At 46.3% G+C, this 20,172-nt stretch overlaps 1 protein-coding gene across 1 annotated transcript in view; it reads left to right on the top strand.

Moving 5' to 3' along the window:
- The first annotated feature begins 5,229 nt into the window (after window positions 1-5,229).
- The window catches only part of PEBP1 (phosphatidylethanolamine binding protein 1), a 461,575-nt gene continuing 446,632 nt past the window's right edge, over window positions 5,230-20,172 (top strand). Inside the window, exon 1 of the mRNA XM_069619193.1 lies at window positions 5,230-5,551. Within this exon, the coding sequence (XP_069475294.1) occupies window positions 5,417-5,551 (135 nt within the window). The 5' untranslated portion in view covers window positions 5,230-5,416. The remainder of the gene's footprint in view (window positions 5,552-20,172) is intronic.

The following is a 20,172-nucleotide window of genomic DNA, read 5'->3' as shown; positions in this document are numbered from 1 at the left end:
CAAGATTAGATAGCTGTGCAACCTTAAACTGAATGTCTTTAATGTATAACCTTGTCTTTGGTATTTCTTTGCAGGTGCCATCTTTGTGAATGAGGAGCGCATCGTGCTGCAGTGTCAAGATCAAGATTTCGGTGGGGCTGAAGCTTAAATGCTGGATGCCAGGTTCGACGAGAGGCGTGTGCAGGTGAGAACAGGTAGGTAAGTATGAAGCTGGAGTCCAAGAGGTGAGTCTGCAGTCAGGCGGCGATAAGCATTATGCTGCATGCAAGTGCAGAATAACGCAAATCATTCGCATGAAGGCTGGGTGGGTTTATATAGTCGAGTTTCCGGCCACGCCCCCTGGCTCTGGCTTACCAGCCACACCCTGCCACTCCTAGATGATGCTGCACGTGCAACCCAGTTCCCCAGCAGCCACGCCCAAACCAAATGCATGTGAAAAGTTCCTGTGCACATGAATAAAGCACTCCTGCACCAAATAAACATCTCTGTTTACATTTGGTCATGAGCCTGGCACCAAATGTCCAGCTGGGCCCCGTGTGCTTGATTGTCCCAAAGGGACGAATAAGAGCTGTGTTACTCCTTGCCCCCATTCCCTGATGGTGCAGGGTCTGTGTTCTTGGGCCAGTGGCCATTACAGTCCCTCGGTTTATTGTGTATTTTCTCTGTTTTCTTAAAATATGTGTTCATGGCAAATTACTGTATGGTTGAATAAAAGCCAACTGAACTGAACTGAACCAATTCATGAGAGACGAAGAGTTCTCAGGGAGAGACCACCTCCATTTCTCAGGTAAAATTAGTGTACATACATCACCACTAGACAATTACAACAGGCTATGAGAGAATCTGCAACTATTATGGATGTTTTGTCTTACAGGTTAGCAAGAGGAAAAGAAGCTGGTCTATCCAAAGTAAGGAAGCCAGGGATTGCAACACTATTGGTTGCCTTTTGTCATTTCTGAGAGACCATTCAGGTATCCAATTAATGTGCATACCTAAATCCTTGGGGGAAGGGTATTGGTGAGGGTAACAGACCCTATTAGTATTATAAAATGGTGTCTTTATCCCATAGGGATCTTCAGGAAGACCGGGGCATTAGAAGGTGTAAAACATCACCAGTTAATACACAAACTGAATAATCTTGCCCCTGATGAATGTCTGGCATTATTTGGACATAAAGGACAGAAACTTGTACAAGTTGGGATCTTAGTGTAGCGTGAGAAAGTGTGATCAGCTTATCCACGCTAGCAACATTCAGAATTGGTATTACAGTGGATTTGTATTGTATAATTTGTGTATACATGCTGCTTTATTTTAGTATTTTTGTATTAGACTATGGTTTTATCCATTCGTTTTTAGGGCTTTATGGAAATAATGTGTGGAAAAATGTGCAATAAAATTGAGAAAGTTTTTTATATGTTAAAAAATCACATGTATCTGGTTTGAGGTTTAATATATGTTAGGACTCTTTCCATGCCTTACCTGTGAAAGTTAACCTAGGACACCCACTGTATCACCTTCCTATTGTTTATCTATTACATACTGACCACGAGGTAGGAAGGCAGTGAATCCCCACTGTGGGGTAAACTGGTGTGAGATTAGTGTATTTGGAGGCATATCAGTCTCGGTGGCATGTTTAACTAAACCTCTTGTTATTCTCAAAGATTAGGATTCTCACCTGTCATTTGAAGAGGACGCAATATGGCCTCATTATCGGGCAAATGTCTTGCATACAGCATAGAATGTGTCCAACAGTTGTTAAATTATATGCTCATTATAGGATTGGAAAGCAATCTAGGTGATGTGGGGGTGAATGATCAGTGGGATGTATGTACAGAAACTATTAATACGTACTGAACTCCATGCAGTCGTTATGCTAAAATACCTAAAGAACCAATCATTGCCACAAGCACTCATTGTGCGCAATGAACCCAGACTATTTCTGGATAATAATGATTTTAAACTCAAATAGCTAATAATTGTGGCCATAACTGGCTGATCCTTATGATAGAAACAGCTCAGGAGACCACTAACAAATCGGAAATAGATTTGAATGAACTACAAGATGAGATTAAGAAGAAATTCAATGTAGAAGCATTCAAAGCTAGATTACAAACCCATCTCAAAGAGATACAGGATTTTAAACTTGAGACTGTCACAGAAAGAGGGGGAAAGGATGAAAAAAGATCTACAAACTTTCAGCCACGATAAAGGCTTCCTCTACACTACAAAATATCACAAATGTGGTGCCCCAAGGGAAGGTCTGAAACAGAACCGCCATGTAAACTTTAGAGATACCTCCTAGCTCTAGTGAGAAAGGGGGTTTCTGTGGAGAATGAAAAACTCAATAGACCAGGATCCAGTAGAAGTGGTAAAGAGGGTGACAATCCCATAAAGAGAGGAAGGGGAACAAGAGGCAGCTATCCTACACATAATGGACAAATACAACCTTTATTAGGAAGAGAGAACAATCGTTGAGTATGGGAAACCGAGAGGATGCAGACCCGCAGTTAAAGGGGCTGGTAGTCAATCTGTCCAATTTTCCTCTCACCAAGATTGAAGAACAGACTCTTAATAAGGGTTTGACCTTCATGATTTCTAAATATCACTATCCATTTAAATTTAGAGCCATGTGGAAAGTACATCTGGCAATTCAGATATATGATTAATGTGCATACCTAAACCCTTGGGGGAAGGGTATTGGTGAATGTAAGAGACCCTATCAGTATTATAAAAGTGTGTCTTTATTCCAATAGGGATCTTCAGGATGACCAGGGTGTTAGAAGATGGAAAATATCATCAGTTAATACACAAACTGAATAATCTTTCCCCTGATGAATGTCCGGCATTATTTGGTCATAAAGAAAAGAAACATGTGTAGTAAATTGGGCTCTTAATATAGTTTGAGAGAGTGCGATCAGCTTATCCACGCTAGCAAAATTCAGAATTGGTATTGTGGTGGATTTGTTTTGCATAATTTGTAGATACATGCTGCTATTTTTTTTACTATTTTTGTATTAGACTATGGTTTTAGCCATTCGCTTTTAGGGTTTTATGAAAATATTATTGTGTGTAAAATGTAGCTATAAAATTGATAATTTCGTTTATGTGTTAAAAAATCACGGGTCTGATTTGTCATATGCTAGAACCCTTTACATGTCTTTCCTGTGAAAGTTGTCCTAGGACACCTACTGTATCACCTTCCTTTTATTTATCTATATTATACCAGAATTGATAGAATAATATTTCCTTTATTGTAATCTTTTGCTTGAAGTTCAGTCTCAGTTTATAATGTTAACTTTAGTGCTCATTATCATTTCAAATGGTGAGAATATTCCCCTACTGTGTTCTTCCATCCCCGAATCACCAACACCCACCACGAATCACCAATTCCCAATGACAACTTTCTTTGCTAACATTTTGCTCTTCCAGTTATTCGCATACTCCATATTCCCGTCATCCTGCCAATCACGACTCGCACTCCCCAGTCCTTGAGACACTCTCAATCTGGCTCCCAATGTACCCCTTGCACTGTCACAGCTTGTGGGGACCCATTTTAACATGATGGTTTTAGGGGGCTTGTTAAGAGTGAATACCAACAGTCATTATAATGTTGATGAGTTTGGCTGTAGCACTTATATGCGGCAGTAACGGTATTACCGCCGCATTTAAGGGCTGGCCCTATCATGAGTTGGGCGCTAAATGGGCTGTTTTACTTCTAGCTTTTTTCTGGAGGTGAAAAGCTCTATTTTCGGCTGTATTATTGCTGGCTGTATTAGCCTGCAGTATTAGCACTGAAAATGCCCCATTGGATCCAATGGACCCAATGGGGAATGGGGATTAACCGTTAACGTCCAACCCGATTACCGCCGGACAGATGGGTGCTAAGGCTATTACAGTCGGGCGGTTTTACAGCCGTGATACAGCCCAACTCGCGATGAGGCCCAAAGAATTATCGCTAAGATGTTAATAGCATACATGCCAACCCTCCCCATTTAGGCGGGAGACTCCCGATTTTTTCATTAAAAATAGTGCTATTTTTTACTGTCTCCCGCCTAAAATAACAATATCCCCAATGCATTCCTATTGGGAAAATGCATTCTCCTGATTTCGGTGCTGAAATCTCCCTCTCAGGGACTTTGGAATGTTGGCATGTCTGTAATACCACTGATCATCACGAGGCAGCCAGCCAGATGGGAGCTGAAACACTAAATGTCCACTGAAAAGCTATTCCTTCTTTGTCAGCAAAGGGCTTATGAAGAAAAACTGGAGTAAAAAGGTACCACAGAGGCCCGAGTTTGGTGATGCCCGGATGGGCTCCAGCAAATGCACTTTGTAATGCGTGTGCTGAAAAGCGCACACTTAACATCCCAAATGAGAGCCGTATATTGCCATTTCATTAGGCAGCTGACTACCAATATGGAGGCAGTTGCTGGGGCCCCCTGAGGCTCTGGGACCTTTTGCACTAAAAACAATGCAAGGACCTGACACGTCCGTTGTTCAGGAAGATTTGGCAGGTGATGTTATTTACTATTATGTTATGGTATGATTATACCAATTATTGCATAGCTCTGAACCTTTTGTGTCGTCAGTGTGTGTGAAAACACCCACTTTTTTGTGGGGGGACGGGTGAGAGCCCTTTGAAGTGTATGGGCATGTAGGGAGCTTGGGGGATGGGGGTTCGCTGATTACTAGGCAGGTGACACCCGCCAAAACCGTGAGTACACAGAGCTATGTTATTATTTTTGAGAATCCTACAGCTTTTTGGTCACATAATGGGATCTTAATTTTGAATTTTAATACAGGCATCATGACATTTCTGCTAACAGTTAGAGGGGTATGTGAGCTTGTAGCATGTCTATTCTTGATTTATTTTCTCATGTATCTGACAAAGTTTAGTTTGCCATCTGCATTCCCGGAATTAGAACGTGGTGGCTCAGAATCTGTTTTTGTAGTTTTTCGTTACACTATCAAATTCAGTAAACCCACCGAGTTCTTCGTCAGAACACTGTGAGTAAACCTGAATATTACTAAAAAAATAAACAGAGTCGATATTTCCAAAGTCAAATCAATGAATGTTCCTCTTTCCAGAACATTCACTTCTTATTAGGATGCATCAACGGCCACGCCAATGACGTGTTTGTTCTCCCTCTCAACCTCCCCTTTCTCTGAAAGCCAATCAGTGATCTGCTGACTCAATACAAATCAAACGGGAGCGCGTTTAGATGTTAAACTACCAACAGGAATGCAGAATCCGCGCGGACGGCCGACCGAAGACCATTCCCTATTGGACAAGATGTCGTCAGTAAGAAGGAGGCGGGACTGTGTTTGAGGTGGTATTGGGTTACGCACCTGTCATTGCCCGTTAAACGTCTGACTCTTTTGGGTGCTGCTGATTCCCCTTCGTTCTCGTCACGCCATGCCCGTCAATTTAGATGATTGGTCCGGGCCGCTTAATCTCAATGAAGTGGACGAGAAACCTTCCCACGCACTGCGCGTCAAGTATGGGAGCGTGGAGGTAGACGAGTTGGGGAAAGAGCTGACACCTACCCAGGTAACGTGATTCTTATCCCCTTTGACACCTGCATTACCATACTTGCCAACATTCTGTGACGAAAAAGATATAGGATTTTTCAAGTTTCAAAAATAATAATTCCCATTACCATGACATCACACGAAAATACAAAACATACATTTTTGGCACCATTGAAGAATTCTAAAATACACAACCCATCAAACAGCACAACATGGAAAGGTGTTCAAATGTATTATTCTGAATGGTAATTTAACACGAACTTCAATTACCTAATTTCAGAGAAGGTAATCGCGCAGAGGTGGTAGGCAACGTTTTGCCACCGCTCTGTAGCAGCAACCCATGCAGTATATATTTATTGCAAGTTGAACACTGAATGACATGGCGACTGATACCCCCTTAGTCTGATAGGCAAATGCTGTGTGATGGTGTTACGCTTTGCCACTTGCCTTCATTGGTGGTTCACCTAAGGGTTGTCCTGGCAAGAGAGCAGGACGAGTCAAGTAGCTGTCAGGTCAGTGGATTGGTCTGGGACAAAGTATTCCCCTACCAGTCCACTGTACAGACAGACTAATTTATGTGTTGCATGCTTTTACCTGCAGCCTGCCTAAGAGTCACATAAATTACTTGCTACTTTAAAAAGCAGTAGGATCTGTCAGTGAAATCTGTAGGCGGTAGGACTGCTTAAAAAGCAGTAGCCTACTGCCTAAATCTGTTGGGTTGTCCAGTATGCATTACCGTCCCGGCCTTTTTCCTTGTCCCAGAACTTAACTGTGAGGTCCCAACCTCCCCACCAGCAATCCATCCATTCTATATTTTCCATATGACATACATTTCCTTACATAGCATTACACTCCCAGGCACCACAATGTATCATTTTCAGAGCCCTCGAGACTCCCGTGGCCATACTGAGAAGGCTGTCCAGCCCTGATTTTTGCTTCAAAATGTGCATGTAGATTTTCCATCTTTGAAATGACCACGGGAAACGTGAGGGCTCTGCAATTTTTAATTGTTGCCTCTTAATTGCGGCGCAGAGCCCATGGCAGGCACCCTTTTCACTAGAGATTTGGGGGATCTTCACCCTCTCATCTGGGGTGCGAGGGTAATGATCCCTACATCTCTAATGAAAGGTTCATCTGGCAGGGGGTCGGCGCTGACACAATGAAAAGGCAAAACTTTTTTGCAAGCAAGGCCTGGTTTCTCGTTTACATGCAAACACTTAAGGCTGTAGAAAAACAGCCTTGCCTTTTGTTGGGACCCCCTGCCAGATGCCCCTTTAATTAGAGATGCAGGGATCATCAACCCTGCATCTCTAATTAAATGTGTGTCTGATAGGGGGGTCGGTGCAATGACACCATGAAAAGGTGAAGTGTGTGTGTGTGTGTGTGTGTTTTTATTTATTTATTTTTTTTTCTTCTAAAGACTGGAGCAGCTTTATTCTTTAGAAAAAAATCCTTGGTTTCTAGGAGCATGGTGGGCTAGGGTTGGCAGGGGACTTTAGGGAGCCCCGGCAGGGCCCCCCGACCCACTTAAACCCCTGCCCACTTAAACCCCTGCCTGGGGCTGGTATGCAGTGATAATATTGCAGGAAATAATAAAGAATGAATTTAAAAAGACGAAAACATATTGCAAGAAATGATAGTGAGTAAAGAATACCTTACCAGCAGAAAAAATAAAGAAATCAACACAGGAAAATCTAATGCTAGGGGTGGGATTTAGGTGTTAAAACCCCCAAAAACAAAATTAGGGTAAAATTGCGATAAAGGGGAGGGAGAGGATAGGAGAGGTAAGGGGGAGTTGGGGTCCTCCCCACCCCCGACAAAAAGGTATTTTTACAATAGTTAATGTAAATGGCATGTCGGTATTTTTTCTTGCAATGTTTATTACACTCTGTAATTGTACGGCACTGTTATTTTTGTAATAAAATCACAGTGCACCCTGGGGTGCCTTCTAAGTTTCATGTGTGTGCACAGCCGGGCGGCAGCACCTGCCTCTGGCACTAGTGCGAGGAGGTCCAGGCGGAGATGTGGATGAGCTGCGGAGCCGGTGTGTTCCTGGCTTCCTCGCTTTGGGCTGGTGTTGACGGGCCCTCTACATTGTGCTTTGTATGTCGCATCCGAAAGGAGCCGATGTAACACAATGGTTAAGTGCTTAGCTTTGGAGAGTAGAGTTCTGTGTTTCAATTCTTCCTTGACAGCAAATACCATACAGCCCAAATAAATAAGGTATTATAAATAAATGTTATAAAGGATGTGCACTTCCCCTTACAAGTGTCAGCCAGAGTCTGCCGTTTCGTGTTGCTCTGTGATTTTTGGGGACCATAGAAGGCAAGGGTTGCTGCTCGAGCCTGCAGGAGAGGGTCCCTTATTAGCGGTTAATTTGAGCTGGGTTTCTTCTGCTTGACACTACATTGCCTGTAATTGGAGACACATTCTCTGGTTGTTGTTTTTTTTATTTTTTTATCCTGGAGTTTGAGAGAGCTGCTGTCATTCGACCTGTGCTTTGCTTGGCCAGTCCCCTGCTTTCTACTAGTGCTGGTTTGTTAAGCTCATCTTCCATGGCTCCTAGTAAGCGGGTTGTCAAACGGAAGCAATCATCTCTGGGAGAGGACACAGCAAGTTCACTATGCTCTCTGCCTGGCAGGGTCTTGCATGGCCCTTTGAAGCATAAGAAGGCTCCTCAGGTGATTGTAACCAGGCTGTTTATAATTCCATCTTGACTTTCGAACATCTTGTGAAATTTCATTAAAACCAGAAGATATCCCTTTCCCTGCCAATCCGGTTTGAATAAGGGAACGCATTCTGGGTCTTCTAAATATTTATAGGATCATCCTATGGTTGGATCTTCCTTCTGTTCAGTTACTAAATCAGCATCTCCACTCCATTGCAGGAAAGAAGACTCACTCTCAGCTTGAGTTTGTGATCAAGTCACTGCTGTTACTTTGCATTTCTTCAAGGAGATGGTCCATATCAATGTACTCGCCTTGGATTGCTCCAGTTTTATCAGGACCTTCAACTATTGAGTGACCCTTTATTTTCTTCCAAAATAGGGTCATGTTGTTTGATGTCACTAAATCTATTGTTTGGATTAACAAGGGTTTGTTTGCACAAAGCATACCTCTGGCTTTCCTGTGTACTAAATGCTCAACAAATCAATTTCAGACATACTCCTGTTGATCAGCTGAAGTAAGGACAGCTTTGTATATTGCCACCAGTCCGTCACCCAACTATTCTGGGGGTTTATAACCGGCTGCGGGATCCAGGGTGTCATCCACCCATGCATTGCCGGCTACTCCATTATTTCCTTTTAATATGGTACAACCATACATCCACAAACTATGAGCATTCCCTGACAGGTGCTCTTGTCATATACTTTGAGGTGAAGCTAGATATATATGCTTCTATATTTTTGGTGCTTTTCTTTCTCTTCATTTTCTACACAAATGTCTTGGACTCAATCATGTAGATCAACTAGCCCTTGTACCATTGGCCTTCTTTTTATTTTTTTTATTTTGACCATATCTGATTTCTACAGGTTAACCCTGCATTGAAAGAATCCAGGAAGTAATTCTTGAGTTAGACATTCCCAGTTGGTATCCATTTAACCTTCAACCTTTCTAGAGATTGGTGGGAAGTCTTCACTATATGTTCCCCATGGATCAACGGATGGCCGTTTTTCAACAGCCACATTGGCATTTCTAAATATAATAACCAACTGCCCCTCCGTACCTCACCTCCCCCAACCAGTAACAACATAGACATCTGTGGACATTTGACAGGTTCTTCTCTTCTTTCGTAACAAACTAATCAAACCAAACCCAACAACCGCAGTCTCCTCGGACACCAGATAGCCCGTGAGTCCTGTTGAAGAACCTTCGTAATTAAGTCCCACTCTATCAGAAATGTCTGATGGTCCCCCTGAATCGAGTAGGTGACCCGCTCCAGAGCAACATAGATCCAAATCTTGCCAACCCACTCATGCTTTGTGGCCTCACACTTCAGCTTGCATGTTTGTGCCACTAACAACAACGCTGCCATAATTAAAATTACATATGCCTCTAGTTTTCGAAGGTAGGCTCCCCAAGACCCCGCCCATCCCCAACATATCCTACGCGACATTACCCTGGATCTGTACCATCCATATCACAAAGGCTGTATGTCTGAGCATTCCCACCAGATGTTTACAGGACCCAAGTTCCCCACATTCCCTCCAGCATAACGCCAATACCTCTGGATAGAACCTGTGCAGTTTTTCGGGGGTGACATGCCATTGTACCAATTCGGTGGATTACCATTGTTTAATATAGGACCACTCTGGATTCTCTGGCCCCCCGGAAACAATTCTATACAGTGCTGCTACTAGGTTTTTATCCCGTGTTAGTCTTGACATAGTCATGACTTACCTCTCAAAGGGAGTAAGTTCCCTAGTCACCACCGTTTCTACTGAAGCCAATGCCTCGCCTGTGAATATGATGACCTCCCTCCTTCTCCTATCCCACAATGCTGCTTGCATTGGTCAGATGATTTTACTTTTTCTTTCCCTGCCCTCAACCATATGCGGCAATTTGTGGCACTCAGCTGCTTCCCACCTGGCAAAAGCCACCTTTTCCAATCCTGGGGCAAACTGAGGGCTCATAAATCGTCAGAGGGGAGGGGGAGAGGAGGGACGAGTCCAGTGTATCCCCCACAAGGCTGTTATCTTGCTTAAATACATGTTTTTGGGTCTTTCTTCCTTTGGTTGCGAGTATTTCCTCCCAACAACTTCCCACCACCACCCAGTCCATCCGACACCATATGTTGTTGTGGTCGACCATTAACCACACCCAAACCACTCTGATTTGGGCTGCAAGGTAAAAGAGGCAGAAGTTGGGCATGCCCAGCCCTCGTTTGCATTTGGGGGTTATTAAGTTCCCTGGCAACCAGGTCTCTTAAGGTTCCAGATGAACGTCCCCATCGATTTTTGGAGAGCCCTGAAGAAACTCTGGGGTACCTTCACTGGCAGTGCCATAAAATAGTATACAAAATTAGGCAAGATCACCGTTTGAGGACATTAACCCTCCCCAGCCACGATATGGACAGAAGTCCCCATTTGGTTAGTAGCCGTTTAACTTTCTTAGCCTGGTATAGGAAATCTAGAGAACCGGTGACGGCACTCACAAGTTCTTGATGCTGTTCTTTGCCAAAGACTGCAACCTTCCTCCTCTTGACCGGGGAGTTTACGCCTTCTAACATTGAGGGTGGTGAGATGAAGCATCGCACCACTACCCATAGCTTTCATAGGGCGGTTCTGTTTCTAGAGCCGGATGTCCCCTCACCCCACCCATCGCCCCAGCCCTACATCCTGGGAGTTGAGTCCCTCTAGTAACCCAGAGTAAACATGTGTGGGTCACCCTTGACCCATGTGATGACATCAAGATGGTACGCACCTCCCACATCTCCCTTCTCCCGTAGAGAGTATTCTACTTTGGCCTTACTGTCGCCCTCCCTTCAGCATGATGAATTGCCCACTTCTTGAGTCCCCCTCCTTTGTCCCCTCCCACAATTTCCACTTGACGGCTCTCTCGCTGGCCTGTGGGGCTACCTTCTCTTCCATCTTCAATACCTTCAGACCTTCTTTGCAGGTGGTGACCCGGTACTGCCTCGCCTCCCAATAACAGCCCAAAAGGAAAGGTCCATTTGTAGTGCACCCCAGCCTGCCCATCATCTTCGCTTCGCTAGGGTGGAATGTGGTAAGTCTGAAACAACTGAAGCTCTGATCCTTTATAGTTAATCGACCTTGCCCTCCTCGCTGCGGCCAACATCTTCACCTTCTGACCATAATGGTTCAAAGCCACCACATCCCTGGGTCTAGCTCCCGGTTCTCCTCCCTTGGGCCCCACTCTGTGGATGGGGTCCAATTGTATTCCCGTCCTCTAATTCCAGCATGTCTGCAAAACACCTGTTGCGCCATCTCCCGCATGTCCCTGCCTGCTAGTGGCTCAGCTAGGCCTTTCATTCTTATGTTGGACCTTCTCTAGCGGTTCTCAGAGTCCTCGCTTTGGATTGCTAGATTCTGAGTGACCCTAGGCAATTGTTCCACTAGCACGTTGATCTTCCGTGTAGCCTCTGCAATTTCCTGAATAGTATTCGCCGCTGCGTCGGTCTGCTCCTCTAGATTCTTACTTCTGCAGCGACTGGGAGAGCTCTGCCTGAATTGTTTGAGATTTGTCCTGAGTCCTGGGAACTCTGTCGAACGTCCTCAGTGACCACCTGTTCCTTCCCCTGTGCTGCCATTCCTTCTGGTTCACCCTCCGTGGGTGGCCCCTGTTCGCCCCCCATAGACGTTTCCTCTTCTTTCTGTCAGAGATTATGCATATTACCTTCCTGGGTCTTTTTGGAAGATTTGTGGGCAGACTGGGACGCCTCCCTGTTATATTTAGACATCTGGGTGACGGTCTTTGTTGGGGGTGCTTGATTCCCCACCCCCTATCCTCGTTATTCTGCTGCTCTGCCTGGGCCCCACCAGTCTCCTGCTCCAAGGCCTCGGGGACCCCCCCTTCTCTAGGACTCTGTCACCTGCTTGCCGCTGCCAGTATTTTCCAGCCGTGCCACTTCTCTCCGTACAGAGAGTGGGTGGGCCCCTGGTGCCACCACCTCTTCAGATCTCCAGGAGCTTCTTCATCAGGGACCCAGGGTCTGTATCCAGTCGGGCCCGCTCTAGGTCACCTCAGGGCTCCCCTGCAGCGTAGGTGGACTTCCTGCTCCTGGGTCTCCCTCCCTTAGGGCTGAATCTTCGCTATGGCAGTGCTGTGCAAGTCCCCTTCTGGGGCGAGCACACCCTCCGATGGCTTGGGCTTCAGACCCCGCTGGGCCCCTTTTCAATATATTTTCGCTCCAGTGCAAGTCCAGGCTGTCTGTGTCCTCCACTGCTAGCCCTAATCGGTCTCCATGCCCGGTCGCCACTGCACCAGGCCCAGCCTCTTCGACAACCACTTCGGGCTGGTCCCCCACAACGATCTCCCACTCCTCACTGCTTGCTCCTATGGCGTCTCGTCTTCTCTGTACTATCTGCGGTTGGCTGGCCCGCTCCGTCCTTGCTATTCAGCCCCTCCACCCGGCTTTATTACGATTTCTTCTCTATATTTGTCCCCGGGGAGGTTGAGATCACCTACGATTCCGTGGCTCACCACCTGGCAGTCATTTTGGATCCCCCTGCATTCATTCACTTTGATCTCGAAGAGATCACTTTATTAACCCGGTCATGCCTCTAATATAAGAACATGGTTACATTCCTTGTTTTTAATGGGATAATCCTGGGATGGGGCTTGGCATAAACCTTTTCAGTTGTTTTACAGCCTCTGTCTGAGAGGTCCCCCCCCTCCCCCACCCCGTGCCACTTAAAACCCTTCCCTCAAATGTTGCACCAAGGGTTGTGAGATCTCAGCGTAATCTTCTATGAATTTCCGACTAGTTAGTTAACCCTAAGCCTAGCTAATTGTTAAGTTAAATCATCACGCTGTGTGAGCAGTTTGAGATGAGAAAGCTGCTACTACCCAAAGATATCTACGCATGCAGCAATATCTGCCTCACAGCTGGAGGAAAAAAACCACAAGGGGAACTAGAATAGGTCTATTTTGATTTTCTTTCTGAAAGTCATGTGGTTACTATCTCCTCGGAGCGAGTTCCAGAGTTATTTTACCCGTAACTGCACAGGAGCGCCTAAACCTTTAAAGAATTCTACTTTTCATCATAGTGTAACGTGAATTTGGTCTCAAAAGAGAATGCTATTTCCAAATAAAGGGGGGCAGAGCCATAGAGAGCTTTGTGGGCTATAACATTTTCTTCATGATTCTATCGGTAACCAGCAAAGTATTTTTAACACAGGAGATTGTTGTGATGGAACTTGGATGGTGGGCAGAATGTTTGGGGATGAATGGTGTTCCAAGTACTGGTGTAGGACAGTTGGCTAATAGAAGCTGAGCCGGGAGCTGCACGCTGGGTTTGAAGAAGCTGTTTTTAACAAATATGGTTGTGCTGCCAAATACCTCTCTGGGTCGCGTGAAGGTACTCTCATTTATTCTACAGGGATCTTCTGTTCAGGTTGCCTGGGGAGGGCCATCGCATTTGGCTCCTGACCCTGAGATTGACTAGTGAGTGAGGATCACTTGGGGGGGGGGGGGGGGGTATGGTCCTTGGGGAGAACGTGAGATGAAGTATTCCCCCCCCCCCCCCTTCCTGACAGTGGGCCTCATTACAAGTTTGCTGGTCCGGGAACTATGGTACCAGTAAGCTTGCCGGTACCATAGTTCCCGGACCGGCAAACTACGAGTTAAGTGGCATCCGCAAGCACAGCATGCCACATGCACCGCCACTATTCACGAATGGTGCTGGTGCATGCGGCTTCCCCATTCGAGCCTCACAGGGCTCACTGGGAGAACGACTCCGGCGGCAGCCTTGCCTGTATTACAGACACGGCTGTCCGCCAGGGTCGTAATGAGGCCCAGTGACTTTCTACTAACCTCCCTCAGCTTGTAGGCTATTGCTGTCCATTTCCTAATGTTTCCCCTGAAATTACACTTAGTACTGAGAAGAAGATGCCTCAAAGAGTAATGCAGAATACCTATGGGAAACGCCACTATAGTATGGGGACGAAGAAGAGATATCCCGAAGACTACAGAGCTAAAGGTCAGGAATGTCCCAGTAATTGGTCTAATTGCAATCAGGCAACCCAGGTAAGTGAATTGCACCTGAAACCCCTTGATGGGATCCAGGTGTATAAAAGGAGAAGCAGAGGGAGCTGACTAGGGAGAGGGAGCAGCAGGAAGGCCAGCACAACCCGAGAGAAGCTAAAGAACAGGAAGCCGAGATGCTTGATTACTGCACAGAATGCAGAGTGCAATTGCGTGGCGAGGTGGCCGTGTCTCCAGGGAGCCGGGGAAAGCAGGAGAAGGGAGACATGGGACGGCACAGCCTCTTTACTGTGGCCCAGCAGTGCTCGTTCCTCTGTATGCAAAGTAATAGTCCAGCAGTGTCTGATGCCCAGGCTGTGAGACCCTGACCTCAAATACAAGAAACCGGTTTAACAAAGAAGCTAAAGAAAAGAATGCAGCGACCGGTGGGTTTCAAAGCATCTGAGAATCCCGGTGCGCGTATCGTGTCAGAGTTGGTCCCATGCAGTCAGCACGTTCTCGAAAGCCTCTGATCAAAGCAGCAAGAATGAACAAACTAATGCAATGTTAGAAATTGATTTTGTAGAAACACACTATCGAGTGGTCACGTTTGAAGAAGCAGAACGTATTCAAACGTCTCTGATCAATCAAAAGCACTGAGAAAGTAAAACAAAATGGTAATGCTAAAGAAAAGGGAATAAATGTTGTGGATGAGCAGCTCAGGGAAGCCAATGAAGTGTGAGCAAAATGCAGAATGAAACAAACTGAGCTGAATTAAGTAGAAGTGAAGGCTGCAAGAAAGTCAACAAAGTGGAATATGGAAAGGAAAACCAAGAAAGATAAATCATTGATCTTTGAAATAGTGAGTTTTCATGAACTGCCAAACCCATCTAAGTCAATGTGGCAGAAAGGTGGGATAAGGGCAACTGGTTGTGTGACCTGTAATGGGTGGACTGTGCGACCTGTTAACTCCAAGGGGTGGTACAAGGCAAAGCTACAATACTGCCTACAAGAGGTTTTCTAATTATGGCTGTTAATCAGAACATGGCAAAAGAATACTACCTGACCACGCTGCCTCTATGCGTGCTGGCCTACGCTCCTACAGGGCCTCAAGGAAGCCCAAAAGATGGACAGTAAAATTGCATGAAATGCAACAGAATTTTAATGACCTGAAAGAGGTGATCTCGACTGCCCCTGTGTTAGCAACACCAGACTATTGTAACGCTCACCTGACTCCCACGGAGGCGCTGGTCTAGTCTGGGTTGCTGTGGTCTCTTCGAGCATGATGCGCAGAACTCGGAGCACCGACTGAACAGGACCCTCAAATCTTGCTTGTCTGGCCCGTAGGAATATCCTTCTTATGGTTTGAAAGGATGAACTCTCCATCCTGCTTCTGGTGCAGGGGCGCGTGTTTGTCCAGTTACTTCACTGGTTTTCAGAATGGCGCTGGCAAAATCCACTTGACTTTTCCGAGCTGAACGCCGTAAGTATGAAGATTACAAAAGTTCAAGTGTTGAGCCTCCTTTTCTGTTGCCTTCCTAACCTGTGATCTGTCCTTTATTTCAGGTGCAGAATGAAGGCGATGCGTTGAGGGATTGAATTGCCGATGGTAAACTCAGGTGAGTTAGCGATGGGGGCGATCCCTCTTAATGTCTTTATATTCCTCCAGTAGTGTCTTTTGTCCTTTCCCCATAGGGGCCGGGGTGCGGTACCTGCCAACGAAGCGGCGCTGACCCGAAATGTGGAATGGTCCACCAACAGAAGACCGGTAAGTGTTATGGCGGAAAATTAGGCTTTCCTCATATGTTCCTTCTGCTCACCTTTTGTCTCTTCTTCTCTCCCCTAGGCGCAGAGATGTGGCGACCGGTGCAGACAGTCGCGGTGGAGCCAGAAGAACTCTCGAAGACAGGTAAGTGAAGCGTGGCGCTGCAGCGAGCAACGCGGTGCTTTTAAATGAAAGTCTTTTCTCAGGAACGATGGCATGAAGGTTCCGGATGCAGGTAAGAAGTTTGATAAAATTCTTGGTTTTCACCCTTCTCTTCTTTCCTTACAGATGTTCCAGGATCGAGGCGGGCGTGGCTGGAGACCAGATGCAGGAGCAGACACGGTGAGCGTTCAGCTGCTTGGATGCAGAACAACGCGAAGCGTGAGCTACTGTCTGGGCGTGGCTTAAATAGCCCCCAAAGTAGTTCCAGGCAAGTATCCTTCCCTGGCCACGCCCGAGTGGCAAAATAGTCCGGATGAAAAAATAGTTCCTTTCAGGTCTCAGGGAGGCCTGAATCTTGCAGCATGGTCTGCATCAGGTAAGTGCACAAAACACCTTCCTTTATGAGCCTGGCGCCTATGGCGCTAGGACTGATGTCCAACATGAGCCTGGCGACAACGGCGCCAGGACAGAGTCCAAAGAGCCCCTATAAGGGGCCGCTGGGCTTTTACCCGGGGCATGATGCCTGCTCCCGGGGGTGCTGGGCCTGGCCTGGTGCTCCGGGGGTAGGCATCATGACAACTATACACAGGAATTGTACTTATTTTAGCACTTGGTTTGTTTTCTTGTTTGTTTTCTTAACAAAACATTTTATTAAGCATTTTAATTGAGATAAACCTCAACATCACATCAGTGCATTTATAACATTACATTTCACAGACGCGTGAGAGGTCCAAGGCATTTTCTTTATGGGCCTAATCGGCAGGGCGTGTTACAGACCGGCAGCTGTAGAAGCCTCGAGAGTCGAATACCCCTTTCTCCAAGGTTGACTCCTTATTGGAACCAGTGGGTCATGGGCGGACGACGGGCAATTCCTGGGAATTTCTTTGCGTAGACCATTAATGGGGCCGGGCCCAGGTATTTCGGAAAGCATCAAAGTTTTATGAGCGATCGCCGTAATTGTTTCCAATGCCACAATGTCCCAACACTTCGTCCACCACATGGATATTGAAGGACCACCTGGGGGTTCTTCCACAGATGTGCTATGGCGATTTTGACAGCCGTGAGAAGGTGATAGCTTGCCTATGCAATCTGACCTGTGAGAGAGACTGGAGCGTTTCCACTCGCAGAAGTATTCTCCCCTGGTGCCATGGGATTTTTAACCCTGTGATTGATTTCATTTGGTCCAGCACCCCCTTCCAGAAGTCGCTCGCTTTCGGGCAGGCCCACAACAGGTGAAACGGCGAGCCAGTGGCTGCGCACCCTCTCCAGTAGCCTGGGGGAATTGCTGGATTGCTTTTATGCAACTGTTCTGGACCCAGGGCTGTACTCTTCAAAGATTTAATAGCCTCCATGGTTTCCTCCAGTGTGATCATTGATTCTAAGGGCTTTAGCTGGGCTCTGGGGTTGGGGGGGTATCACTAATAGAGCGTAGGTATTGTGTCTGACTTTCGGTTGGTATAGGGGGGCCTACCATCATTTTTACTATGATGGGCTACCATGATGTCCATTTTCCCCTCCTCTGTAAACTGGGGTTTGGCATCCACCCCTATGAGACCTTAATATAATATTGTTTCGTGTATGCCAGAGATCTGGCTGATCTGTCCGCCCAGTGCATTTCTAGGGCTATTTTGGGTTTTAAGTTCCCTCTCAGCTTTTCTTGTTCAGCGTTTTTTGGATCCTTTTTTCTAGTTCTGCTACTTTCTCTTCTAATTTGGATTCTTGGAGTCGGTAGATCCGCCTTTGCTCTGCGCTCGCACTGATGAGCGCCCCTTGTACTACCACTTCATGGTGTCCCAGATTATGGCTATGAGAATGTCATCTATTGTGTTTTCTCTAAAGTAAATGGTTGAGAGTTTCCCGCACCTCCCTTTTGATGACAGCATCTAGTAAGCTGCTGTCCTGCAGTTTATATTTCGGCGGTGGGTGGGGGGGGTGGGCTTTGCAGAGATCCCTTTATACGTATGTCTGCTGTGACGGGTGCGTGATCTGATATCATTCTTGTGTGGATTTCCACCCTATCGAGGCAGGGGACTAGAACGCCTGATGCAGTATCAAGTCCATTTTAGAGAAGCCTTTGTAGGCATTTGAGTAGAAGGAGATTAGCTAATATGGGGGCTAATGAATTCACCAAGTGTCCACTGTCTCGGTTTCCCTGAAGAATTTGGTGAGTCCTAGTGCCCGGACGAAGTCTGTCCTGGTTGAGGGAAGTGTTTTATCCCTTTGCGGGTCCGGGACCATATTGAACCCCCCCCCCCCCAGCATTAGTAGGTACTCTTCCGTGAAGGTTAATAAGATTGGGATTAGGTCTAGTAGAAATGTATCCTGGGCATTATTGGGGCAGTAGATGGCTGCTATGGTGAGTGGCTGTTTCAGAAAGTATCCTTTTACCAAAAGATATATTTCTTAATATGATTTGGGTTAAGGGAACCTTTTCACTCAGCAATAGTCACCCCCCACCCACCACTTCTTTTTTTTTTATTTTTTTTTTTTCTTTTTTTTTTTTTCTCACCTGACGTGGTGAAATAGGACTTCTTGAATCTTTTATATTTAATGCGTTGCCAATGGCAGATGAGTCTCCTGGAGACATATGTGTCCCGCTAGCTGACCTAGTCTATGTTCTACGGACCTCCTTTTGCCGGGGAAGTTGAGGCCCTAGACGTCTCATGTTCTCATTCGTATTTCGCTCTCATTATCCGATCGACCCCCGCCCCCCCCCATGGCGCCCCTTTCTAGTCTTGCTATTGTATAGTTTTGGACAGCTGGACTTGGATTGCACTGCTCATGTGTGTCTGATTTCTCTGGGTGTCAATGTTTATTTCCCCCTTTAATCCCCCTTCCTCTCACAACCCTGCCAAACCCTCCCTTCCCCTCCCCATAACTGCCAGCCCTCACCCAACGGGATATCCGGCTCCACCCCACTATCGAGCTAACTAGAGGCCAACAGGGCCAAGTGCTCACTAAACTGCTTAGTACAGCAAGTTTCAACATTTTTGCTACTCTTTGCAGGCTTGAGATATCATCCTTTCTACCATCAACTCTTGTCCTTGGGAGTTCGATTGCCTCCCTCCAACCCATGCCAGGGTCCCACCAATTGCCCCTTTCCCCCCACACCAGTCATTCCGTAATCGGCTCACTGCTGTATGCTGTGGAGTGGGAACCCGAGGGTGGGGAAGACTGACCTTGACTATGATGAGCTGCCTTCTTCAGTTCATTTCGGGTTAGTATTCTTTTTGCGTCTTGGTCAACTCTCGTCCAGGCTGTTGAAGCAGACTTTTTTTTTTTTTTTTTGGTCGGTTCCTGGGAGGCGGATTCCATCACCGATTCTCCACTTTCTTCTCCTACACCCAGGAATTTCTCTGCTTCTCATTGGGTTTGAATCTGCTGCTGAGCTCCTTCCTAAGTAAAATTTAGAAGTCGGGAAGCCCCAGCGATAAGGTATCTCTTCCCCCGCTCCCCCAGACACTCTGTGAGGTGTTTCAGCGTCTTCCCTTTTAAGAGTGTGGTGTTCGCCAGATCTTGATAGATCGAAATGGTTGAGTCTCTGAATAAGATGTGCTTGGACATCCTGGCCTCTCTCATAATTTCTTCCTTCTCCTTGTCAAAATTAATTCTAGCTAGGGCGCCTGGAGGAATGGAGGATGTTTTGGGCTTGGTCCTGTGAACTCGGTCAATTTCCATTGGGGCGATATCTGGGAGAGTTAGTTTAAATCTGAACAGGTCTGCTGTGTATCTCTCCAGGTCCGCATCCGAGACCGAGGTGGGGATTTCACCGAGGCGGATGTTTCGTCTTGCGTGGTTCTCCGCGTCCTCTTGTTTTGATTCCAGTGCCTCGCATCCGGCTTCTAAGGCTGCAATTCTATCCAGTCCATTCCCGATTAAACATTTGCTTGCAGAGATTGTTCTCGATATCCGCTGTTCTATTCTGCTTTCCCCAGCCTCAACCCTCTTGTCCAGAGTAGAGATCTTACTCATAACTTCTGTCCCTTTCTCGAATTCTCTTGTCTAGGCTGATAAGACCTGAAGGTCTGACTTTGTGGCGGGCTGAGCTAATTGGGCATTGCTGGCAGT

The sequence above is a fragment of the Ambystoma mexicanum genome, chromosome 10, assembly GCF_040938575.1.
Source record: "Ambystoma mexicanum isolate Mex_15411 chromosome 10, UKY_AmexF1_1, whole genome shotgun sequence".
Taxonomy (NCBI): Eukaryota; Metazoa; Chordata; class Amphibia; order Caudata; family Ambystomatidae; genus Ambystoma; species Ambystoma mexicanum.
The sequence above is the reverse complement of the archived record's forward strand: the minus strand, read 5'-3'. Positions and strand labels throughout refer to the sequence as shown.